The 11,163-nt window shown below is 42.8% G+C and overlaps 1 protein-coding gene across 1 annotated transcript; it reads left to right on the forward strand.

Annotated features, from left to right (window-relative positions):
• The first annotated feature begins 813 nt into the window (after positions 1–813).
• Positions 814–10,725, forward strand: LOC147615177 (uncharacterized). The gene is made up of 8 exons (XM_086778885.1): positions 814–963; positions 1,220–1,295; positions 1,846–2,075; positions 6,465–8,408; positions 8,499–8,586; positions 8,681–9,330; positions 9,537–9,635; positions 9,801–10,725. The coding sequence occupies exons 1-8, from the start codon at positions 814–816 to the stop codon at positions 9,990–9,992; spliced, it is 3,429 nt and encodes a 1,142-aa protein (XP_086635011.1). The 3' UTR covers positions 9,993–10,725.
• Positions 10,726–11,163: the final 438 nt, after the last annotated feature.

The raw sequence follows: 11,163 nt of genomic DNA on the forward strand, positions 1-11,163 counted from the left end.
CTTGCATAACTTAAGGGCCTATCACTTCTTTACAGGAGACAAGGGAGGGCCTCGACAGCTTGTTACAATTACCATTTAGTGAAATAGAAGGTGCGGCCTCCACAAGCGCTTCTATCTAGGAACAAGAGCAAAGGGTATGGCACTGTCACTTACTTACTACTCACATGATCCAGGACAGGAATGTCACCCTATAGAAGCAAGTACAGGAAGCTACAGACCAAGTGCAAAAGCTTAAGGAGAAAATGGCTATAACCGATGCTATACACAAAGAAGTCATCATCCTCAAAGGCTTGAAGGTCGTGGAAGAACAAGAGGCAAGATACCAATTGTTAGAAGGGCACAAACAAATGCTAAGAAAAACCGTAGTTCAAAGGATCAAAGAGAGCACGGAGCTGAAGGCACAAGTCAAACAAGCCAAGGAGCAGCTTCAAAAACAGGTGGCAAATGCTAGAGAAAAAGAAGGGCAACATACACAGCAGCTTAAAGAAGCTCATGCAACGTTCCAAGTCAAAGAAGAAGGGTTTACAAAGCAAACCGCTACCCTAATTGAAGCGTTGAACAAAAAGTGATTAACCTTCAAGCTGAAAGGGAACAATTAAACAAAGCCCATGCATAGAAGATTAAAGCTTTAAATGAGGTAATCACTACAAGATCTTTGGAAATGGACCATATCAATCAGTAGAGCTGAGAAGCAGCCAAATATTAGTAGAAGAGCAACTAAAGAAGATTGAAGATGCTAATGCACTGGAAGCATCTGCAAGAAGAGCACAAGAAACAGCTACCAGAAGATATGAAGAGTTGGACGCTACTAGAATGGTACGTGAGGCTGCCATCTCTAACCTTTTGTCGACCAAAGACTCAAGGATTCAAGAATTGGAACGCCAGCTGGCCATCAGGGAAAGGACTAAGAGAACGGAGCCACTAGATGAATTACGACTATTCATCGAACAAGCCGCCTCAGAGGTAGGTTCGTTGCCAGTAACTCCTCGGGCCCCTCCACAAACACTAACTTTGTTTCTATCTACACTAGCCCTCTCTCCTTCCGATCCCACTATTATTATGGGTATCTTTCGGGGGGATTTAGTACTAACTAATCCAGCTGATATCTTTTTTTACCCCTTACATGCCATCGTGCTTAACCTCCGTAGTTGGTGTCAGGGGCTACAAAATTCTGACATGTTGGATAACAGTGTCGATAAACTCAACCTGTTTATGCCAGATGATACACCCACAACACCGGCCAAACTATGAGGTGGTTGCATGCAGCTATCAATGGATCATCAGCCACACGGATGGTTAGAAGTTTATAATACGCACCAACATCTAAATCTTTCAGAGTCCACTCTTTATCATCCGTTTGGTATTATTAAGGTTTACTGCAATATCCATAGACATTTGGAGTCAATGATGACTAATGTGGTTTATAACTTTGATAAAACACATATTAAATATCCTAACATAACTACAGAAGATCTCACTGACCTCCAAGAATTCATGAAAATTAACAAGCCTACCCATCCACCCCCAAATTCAGGTGAGGGTCAGGAAGAAACACATGGCTCATCCATTCCAACTACCTATCCAGTGTTCTCTTCTATTGCAAGTAAGTTACTAAACCCCTTCCCGAGTGCGACTCCTACTGACAAAACTAAGGCAGACTGTATTTTATCTCGCATACATTCTATCCCTCTTGATTTTCCCACTGACACTCTTGCCCCCAAGGAGATGCCGGCACAACCAATTTGTCTCCACCATGGCCATTTCATGAGGTACGTCCTATTCAACCACAAGATGAAATTAAACCTTTCACTGACATCAATATCCTTGAGTCCTTGTCATGTGCAGATTATGAAGGGTTTATCAAAGCAGGCAACCCCTTATTGAAGCCAAAGTTAATGTTCAAGGTATTGATGCAAATCACACCGTTTGAACCAAGCCGAAGAATACAGCCAAATGCTTATTCTGCAATGACATCAAGTTGGCAACCTTATGTGCCCTATCCTCTCCGTGCACCAATGCCCGATTTGGAGGAGCTGTTACCAATTGCAGGTGAAGGAACATTATGGGCAAATGTGGTAAAGCATACAAAGCTGACAAACCCCCACTTAGCGGACCTGCTCGAGATCTGAATTGTTACATTCATGATTAGTTACTATTTCCATAGGTGGCGCAAAGCAAATCCCGTTCACACAAGGGGGGGTTACACGGCCATCATAACAGATGACACAAATCCCCACACATTGAGGATTTCGGTACACAACCAAAATGGCGTAAGGAATATCTAACAATTCGTGAATATAGTTAGTAGTGCCAGTGCTCCCCGCCGCCAACCCAAAGGGTTGATCCACTATACATGCCTATCAAGTGAAGGTTAACCCCGTTATAATTCCATGATGCCAAGTGCTAGGATTCTCATGTTTGCTATAATTTTTCGCTATTTGCACCATCAACATTTTCGAATATTGCTAGTCAAAGGCAGCAAATGCTCACCTGGATACGAGTTTGGAACCGTGCTCCAGATCTAGATATCGTGGTGGCAACAGTCAGATTTCTAAAGCTGATAGTGGTCCTAATAAATCAACCTAAGGAATGATATGATGAATTTACAGTTGAACAGCTCTGATTCGACATGAACATAGGTCCTGATGAAAGGGGCATGATGCTATACTATCATCACCTAAGGTGTCTTCCAGGTTACATGCACATTATATTTGAAAATATGGTCGACACCGAGTTCTAGACGTCACACGCAGCCTTTAGAAGAACCCTAAAAAAGCTTCAATCACGTCGCAACTTCTACAAACATGAGTTCGACGACCAGGTCTTTAGACCTCGATAACAGGTTCTGAGGACAGAACCTACATCAGGTAGGAGGAGATGTTAATCCCATTTTGCATTAACAAATATGTTCCTCCATTTGAGGACATTAATAAGTGTTATGCAAAGGCACTATAAAAGTTGTACATTATGAGATACTGGCCACCTAATGCCTTAGTTAGTAAGTTTTGGGCGCCCAAGTGTGAATAAGGGCTAGTTGTATATAAGGTAATTTCTCATAATGGAAAGACACAATCCCCCTTTGTGCTATGAGAGCTCTTGTACTTTGTCTTGAGAGAGAGTTGAGAGTGTGCTCTAATACATGTGCCTCTTGCATGCATGTATTTGTATGAGAGAGTGAGAGGTTGGTTGCCTTGCATATGTGGTGTGAGCGACTTCGCAGTGGAGGTGGTGTTTAGAGGAGTGGAGCTTCCAAAACGAGCTTGGGGAGCCTCAAGGGACACGAGCTCGAAGCATTGGTAAGTACCCAACAATTGTTGTGTCTATTGCTTCTCCCATTGGTGTTTGTGTGGAGTTCCTTCTTGGGAGGTGCGGTAGCCCATAACACAAACACACACACATATACAAACACACACACACACACACACACACACACACACACGCACACATGTACACACATTGGCATGCATGGACACACATGCACACACACAGATATGCACACTTATACGCACACACGCACTGAAGCTTGTACATATATATACATGCATATGCACACACACAAGCACACACATATACACACACATACATAAGTACACATGCACACAAATGCATGCACATATGTTTACATAGATGCACATTCATACACATTTGCACATATATATGCACACTCACACACACATGCACGTGCGCGTGCACACACATAGACACAAAGATGCACACACGGACACAATCACATGCTCGCACACACATACATGCACACACGCTCGCACATGGAGCCAAATAAATACATACAGACGCACACACACTCATACACACACTAGCATATGTGTACAATCAAAAGACACTTGCATGATGCATGCCCCTATGAAGTCGACATTACACAATCACACATATGTGTGTATGTGCACACACAGTCACACACATGCATGTGTAAGTGTGTGTGTGTGTGTGTGTGTGAGAGAGAGAGAGAGAGAGAGAGAGTTTCTATACGTGTGTGAGGGGGTGTGAGAAGGGAGAGAATGTGTGCATGTGTATACGTGAGAGAGAGGGGTGTGTGTGTGAGAGAGAGGGGTGTGTGTGTGAGAGAGAAAGAGAGAGGGGGGTGCATGTGCACGTGTATGTATGCATGTGTGAGAAGAGAGAGAGAGTGTTTGTGTGTGCGTGTGTGGAAGATTAAGTGTGTGTCTCTATGAGAGGACACACACACACACACACACACACATGCACACACATGAACACCACGCATACATGCACACACATACACACTTGCACATATAAACACGTGTACATACACATGGCATGCACACCACATAGAGTACATACACACACACTCGCTCACATGCACACACATGTATATACATACACACTCGCTCACATGTACACACACACACTCACCTACATAAACATATGCATAGAGTTGCATGTTTGTATATGCACACACGCACATACACACACACATCTACTTAATATATAAATGTGTTGTCCCCACCTATCCAAATGACATGCTCCTAGCGGCCATTTGGATTTTCACACCCATAGCCTCCTTGCAATTTTGCATTGCATTACTCTCCCCATCCCTGCACAGCCATATGTATATATTGCTTAGGACGACCACACTCTCCATGCCCATCAATTGAAAGCCCCACAATTTCCCACCTTTCCGCCCACTAAATTCATACATACATAGAGAGAATATACATACCTATACATACAAGGATAAAACACACACACACACACACACACACACACACACACATATTCTGTATGTATGTATGTGTATATCTATAGGTGTGTATGTATGTATATGTAAATAGATATGTATATATGACGACACACACATGTATGTGCATGCACACACACACATGATACACGTACACAAACATACACACACACTCGCATACTGGACACACGTGCATAAACACAACACACACTCACACCATATACACAAACATGTGCACATACACACACTAGCACATGTGCACAAACAAGACACTTGCACGATGGATGCATGCATGAAATCGACATTACACAATCACACATGTGTGCAGTCACATGTATGTGTGTGTGTGTGTGTGAGAGAGAGAGAGAGAGAGAGAGTTTCTTTGTGTGTGTGAAGGGGGTGTGAGAAGAGAGAGTGCATGTGCATGTGTAGGCATGAGAGAGAGGGGGGGTGTGTGAGAGAGAGAAAGAGGGGGGGTGTGAGAGAGAGAAAGAGGGGGGTGCATGTGCACGTGTATGTGTGTGCGTGAGAAGAGAGAGGGTGTTTGTGTGTGCGTGCGTGGGAGATTGAGTGTGTGTGTGTGTGTGAGAGAGAGAGAGAGAGAGAGAGAGACATGCATACATGCACACATGAACACACACACATACATGCACACACATGGACACACACATATACACTTGCACATATAAACACACGTACATACACATGGCATGCACACCACATAGAGTATATGCATGCACATTTGGACGTACACACACTCGCTCACATGTACACACATGCATACACACACTCACCTACAGAAACATATGCAAGATTTGCAAGTTTGTATATGCACACACGTACACACATATATTATCATTCTCTCCTCGTGCTCAGCTTCCTTGACTTGCCACACCTCCATGCCCTTTACACCCACGGCCACGTCAGAATTTGTAAAAAAGTGTGTCTAAATATCTATTACATATTAACCATGGACAACAAAGGCACAAGGAGAGGAGAGAGAAAAGAAATCCTAGATTTCTAAAAAATAAGAGGAAAAAATCCCTTCGATTGACCCTTTGTATTCCGGTTTCCATTCCTGCTTTTCGCTTCTTAATGTCTTTTACATACTGCACCAACAAGGGTTGAGAACTAGTACTATCTATCTAATTTTTTATATATATAAAAGTAATCTATTTCTATTATTTTACAAAAAGTCATATTGCCAACACGTGTCAAGAAGAGAAGAAAAGTGAGAGGGCTATATGCTGACTGTGTTTCCCGCCAAATTAAGTTACTCTCAATATCGCATTGCAGGAATTGTTTGAAAGCTGTGGACTTAGTATATCACAAGAGAAGCTATGTCAGTGCTCTCTCTCTCTCAGCCTTTGATATTTGAAAGTGTAGTAAGTCACTCACATGATGCTTATGTGTAATCATGCACTTTTATTGTAGTAAGAAGTAATCTACACAGAAAATTGACAAGAGGGGAATCCTGTGCCTTTGCGGGGAAAGCTGACAGAGCAACTGCCTGAAGAGGGCATGGCGGATCATACATAGCAATCCTAGCAATAAACACACCGATGTCTTAGGATGTTTATACCGATCTTTGCACTGTCTTGAGGTCTGACAATATGGGAAGGTAGCTAAAGAGATGCACAGGAAGTGCCTCTCATTGCTGGCTTGTCTCGCTAAGGGGAAATGGAAGGCTATACATAGGATGGGTACTCATATTATTTGCAATGTCTTATCTGGTCTCCGGTAACAGACATGGCTGTCTTATTATGTTGAAGGGATTGTGTTTACTCATGTAAAAAGCCTAACGCTGCACGATCCATGTCTTTTATGTGCAGATGTTCAAGATTCTAATGCATTAAGCAGCAAGATGCGCAATCAGGTGCACATTTCTACTGACAAGCTTGTGGAGGATGACGATAATTTTGGACTAGATTGGTATATGAATAAGATCTTCAAATCCAGGGCAATAAAGGTTCTAAACTCCATAGATGGACGGTGTTGCAAGATAAGATCAATGGAGGATCTTATGATGCACTCCAAGGGAGCAGGCCGGAAACTAGATTACACACAGCCTGTGTGGGGTGAAAGTGGATCCTTTTCCTTTAATACATACAAGGGTAATTCAAGTGTATTAGATGGTACTGCAACTAGTAATGGTGTTGTTAGAGATGGAAGGCATTCAATAAAGGCCATGAGTCAGGCATCTGACGATGAGGATGATGGCATGGGAAAGATGACCCTTAAGGAGATGCATCAGTTTCTGAAGAAATCTGTGCAAAAGCCACTGAAAGGGCAAAGCTCTTTAGCCCCATCCTCACTGCTCTCTTCAGATATCGACCCGAACTCAGGAAGCTGTGCCCCTCCGCGTGACATGCCATTGACTGTGGAAAATGCTGTGCTCATGGGTGGCTTGGAGCTGCATTTGGACTCCTCTACTTCCAATAGTGCAGAATCTAGTGATGATTTCTCTTCCCTAGATGTTGCAACTTCATGCCACAAGTCAGAGCGTGTGCTACATGAAGCCAACATTGTGGCCACAGAGGTTGATTGTGAAGGAGTGGCATCCAAGAAGAGAAAAGTTGTGGCTGATCCTTTGGTGACAACAAAGAGTGTAACCACTGAGGATGATGAATGGACCTTGGAGATGTGGCAATCTTACAAAAAGCAGCTATCCTGTGGCAAAAAACCCAAAAGCCATGCAGTCTTAGAGGCTCAGTCTATGGATAAACATGGCTTTTGTGAGCCTTCTTTGATGCCTGCTGATACATTGGCAGCATGCTCTCTTAACTCAGCCCCAGACATCGATGATTACGTTCTCACAAGTTCAACGTGTTCTCTCAACTCAGCTCCAGATATAGACAGTTATCAGCTAGAATCTCCAGCTGCTTCTTTGTGCTGTGCTCTATCTGAAGATCTGAGTTGGAAGGACAGCTCAATGCCACACAGTAATTTGATAACCAATTGTGAGCCAAATGAGGGGAGTGGTTTTCATGATGAGGTGCCTACCGAAGCTAAAGGCAATGAAGATGTTGAAAGTAATGGAGAAAGCCACAATTACAGTTCATTGATGTGTGAAGGGTCTCTTGTTGGTTCAACAGCAGTCAAGTTGGCTCTAGAAGATGAATCAGAGAGTGGCACATTGATAGGCCCATCTCCTTGGGTGCTCAGATTGTGCACCAAGTCTGTCCAACCAGAGCTTGGGATCATTTCCATGCCACAACAGCAATCCATGAAATTCTGCATCTTACCCAATACTGATCAAAGTCCAAAGTATGCTACATTGATTGAAAGTGAAGGAAAACTAAGAGCAGAAGAGGCTAGGAGTATGAAATCTATCCAAACTGACATTGATGCTGCTGTTTTCAAGCCCTCTGATGGTGCCTTAGAAGTATCTACTAACAGCTCAATGAGTCTTAGTGATCCTGTGAATGATGAATGCAACGAGATCTCCCCAAAATATGAGTCCTCCAGAAATGATCACTCTCGAGACAGAATTGGCTTTTCCAAGGAACACCAACGAGTGTTGGTTACTGTAAGGCACAGCAAAGACAATCTGAGCATGGTTTGCCGACAGGTGAACAGTGAGGAGTCTTCTGAGCTGCCAGTCAGCCTGTTTACTACAGAGAGACTTGATGCCGAAGAGGAGCAGGGGTTGGACCAGCTCAAACCATCTAAGATCCCATGTAAAAGGAAGGCAAGTTGACTTATTCGATGCTTGATTTCTATGTATCCATGGGTGCAATCCCAGCCTTTTTCTTTGTTAAATCTACTTAACATTTTGCAGGCCATCTCTCCATTGTCCCGAGAAAAGCTGCTACAGGCGTCCAAGTTTGGGGAATGTGAACAGGGCTTCCATGACTTGGACAACCGAGGTAATGTTACATTCCCAACTGAAGATCATTTGAAGTGTCTTGCAAGGATCCTTGCATTAGAGAGACTAAGAACATATTAGCGTTTATTGTGCAGGTCCAAAAAAGTTGCCACGAGCTTTCAAGTGCTACATTGGCCGGGGTAGCCTCAACCAAGAATGGGTTGATGTATGTGCCTGGACTAAGGGCAGCATCATCCATGAATCCAGCCCACCTGATAAATCCAGCCAGAAGGAAGAAGCTTTACCTGGGTCTCCTTGCCATAATCGGGAGAAGCCCTTTATTTCGAAGTCTTTATTATCAAAGGTTTCATCTTTATCCCCTTCATATGGGATCTCTGTTGCGGCAGCAGCTGTGGCCGCTACTCCGCAAACACAATCATCATCATCACATGCTCAAAGGCTATCTCTTATGTTGAATAGTTCACCTTCTCCACCTTCCCAGCAAACTTCCAAGCTCAGCAATGCCAAGTCACCACTGAAATCATCACCTTCAATCCCTGCGAAAGGGATTCTAAGGTCAACTTCCCCAGTCTGCCAAGGGGCATGTAAGTGTGAGGAATGTGTGTCTTTGCGGTGCCGTGCAGAAAGAGCTGCTGAGTTCTCTCAACGCCAGATGCATGACATTGAAGGGCTTGCCGTGAAACTCTTGAAGGAATTGAACACAATGCGAAGCGTTGTGGAAGAAAATTTGATCCAGAGCTTTTCGAGATCGCAAAGCCCACGCTCTGCCTTAAGTTTATACCAGGTAAAATGCAAGCAGCTTATCTTGTAGCTGCTTCTCACAGTTTTAAAATGCTGGAAGTGACTTTGCAGATGCTATGAATGCTAAATTGATCTTGTAGATAAGATGTGCAACTTCAAATTTTAAACTCGCATTTAAGTTGGGCTTCTTTAGACTGTCATGATGTCTTAGGCTTTTTCATCTTAGAATGTTGGCTTTCTTATGTGCAGGTGAAAGTAGCTGCCAATAATGCTCTTGAGACTGAGAAAATGGCCAAATCATGGCTGGTGAGAATGGCACGCGATTGCAATCGGTACTGCAAAATCATGGTATGCATCAAAAGTGTACTTATTTGTCCACGTCAAGCCTGCATATTAAGTATAAGAGCTGATGGGGTGACTTGCTTTTCATTGATTTGTTCCTGTTTGGGTAGTATGTTGGAGGGCCATGTTTTTGGGTTTTAAATTGATTTTTGGCTGATTTCATGTTGGCAGCGCATGCAAGAGAGGAAGCTGACCTTTGCAGATGAGTTGGGTGGCCAGCTCTGCCATGTCAAATTGTTCCATTCACAGGCCCATCCAGAACTCACCCTTTCCAATGCTGCTGTTGTTGAGTGTCCAAGATCCGCCTCTGTAGAGGGCTGCAATTCTCGCACAAATGATGAGCCTGCAGCAGATGTAGCTTAGGAAAACAAGAGAGAACAATTGAGGTACTGGTCTTAAATTAGTTTGGAAGCTTGTGTATCTATATGGGCACCACCTACATAAAGTCGTCGTAACTTGGTCCAAAGGGCGCTTCAAGCAGCAAGAAAGAGGACCCCAGGTGCCATGGAGATAGAACTTGTACTTCTGGCTTCACAGCTTCAGAGTTGCTTCGTAGCCAAAATGATGTTGGAGAAGAGAAGCTCGTGTCCAAAGGGCGCTTCAAGCAGCAAGAAAGAGGACTCCAGGTGCCATGGAGATAACTTCACAGCTTCAGGGTTGCTTTGTAACCAAAATGATGCTGGAGAAGGGAAGCTTGTGTGGAAGAAAGATTCCTTCTGCAGGTAGGCGAGTTTGCTTCACCTTGTATCAACCCATGTTTTTTCTAACAAAATCGAGCAGAGGGACATCATCTCACTGCGAGAGGGGGAGGGTGATGGTGATGCGAGCCTCGGTCATCTACGTTGTGTATGCTCTGTCATCTGCTCTGCACGCCCCATCAAGTCACCAAGCGCACACCCCGAATGGCTGGCGTCTCTGGCTGCTCTTCCCCATATCGGTGGGCCTATCACTGCCTGAGCTGCGGTCATTGAGAGAGAGAGAGAGAGAGGGGTGGATGTGAGAGAGAGAGAGAGAGAGAGAGAGAGAGATTTTCGGTAACATAATAATTTGGAAAAAATCCTTGTTTATTAAAAAAAATCGTTTTATTTGGGAGTCATCGAGAAATCCACTTTATCAACACTAGGTAGACTATAACGAATATATATAGATTATGCATTTGCGTGTGTTCTTATACGTTATGTTATGTATGTATTCTTATATATGTATATGTATATATGTTTATGTGTTGTTATATTTGAAAAAAACTTATATATAGAATAGATAGAATATAATGTATAATATGTATATGTTATGTATGCACATATGTATATGTTTTCTTATATATGTATATGTATATATGTCTATGTGTTGTTATATTGGAAAAAAAGTTATATATATAATAGATAGAATAGAATGTATAATATCACGGGTTTTTAAGCGTTTTTATTTAAATTTTTATATTAAAAAAAACGATATCTATTTATGTGGATACTTTTTTAAGATTCATTTATGTTTTTTTAAAAGAAAAATAGAAAGAATGACATGTATATATGTA

The sequence above is a fragment of the Cibotium barometz genome, chromosome 40, assembly GCF_041138505.1.
Source record: "Cibotium barometz isolate CiBa-2024 chromosome 40, ASM4113850v1, whole genome shotgun sequence".
In the NCBI taxonomy this organism is placed as follows: domain Eukaryota; kingdom Viridiplantae; phylum Streptophyta; class Polypodiopsida; order Cyatheales; family Cibotiaceae; genus Cibotium; species Cibotium barometz.

Coding starts and splice junctions, on each gene's coding strand:
- LOC147615177 (XM_086778885.1), top strand. CDS start 814: ATGGTACGTGAGGCTGCCATCTCTAACCTTTTGTCGACCAAAGACTCA. Junction 8,409..8,498: donor AGATCCCATGTAAAAGGAAG/GCAAGTTGACTT, acceptor AACATTTTGCAG/GCCATCTCTCCATTGTCCCG. Junction 9,636..9,800: donor ATCGGTACTGCAAAATCATG/GTATGCATCAAA, acceptor TCATGTTGGCAG/CGCATGCAAGAGAGGAAGCT.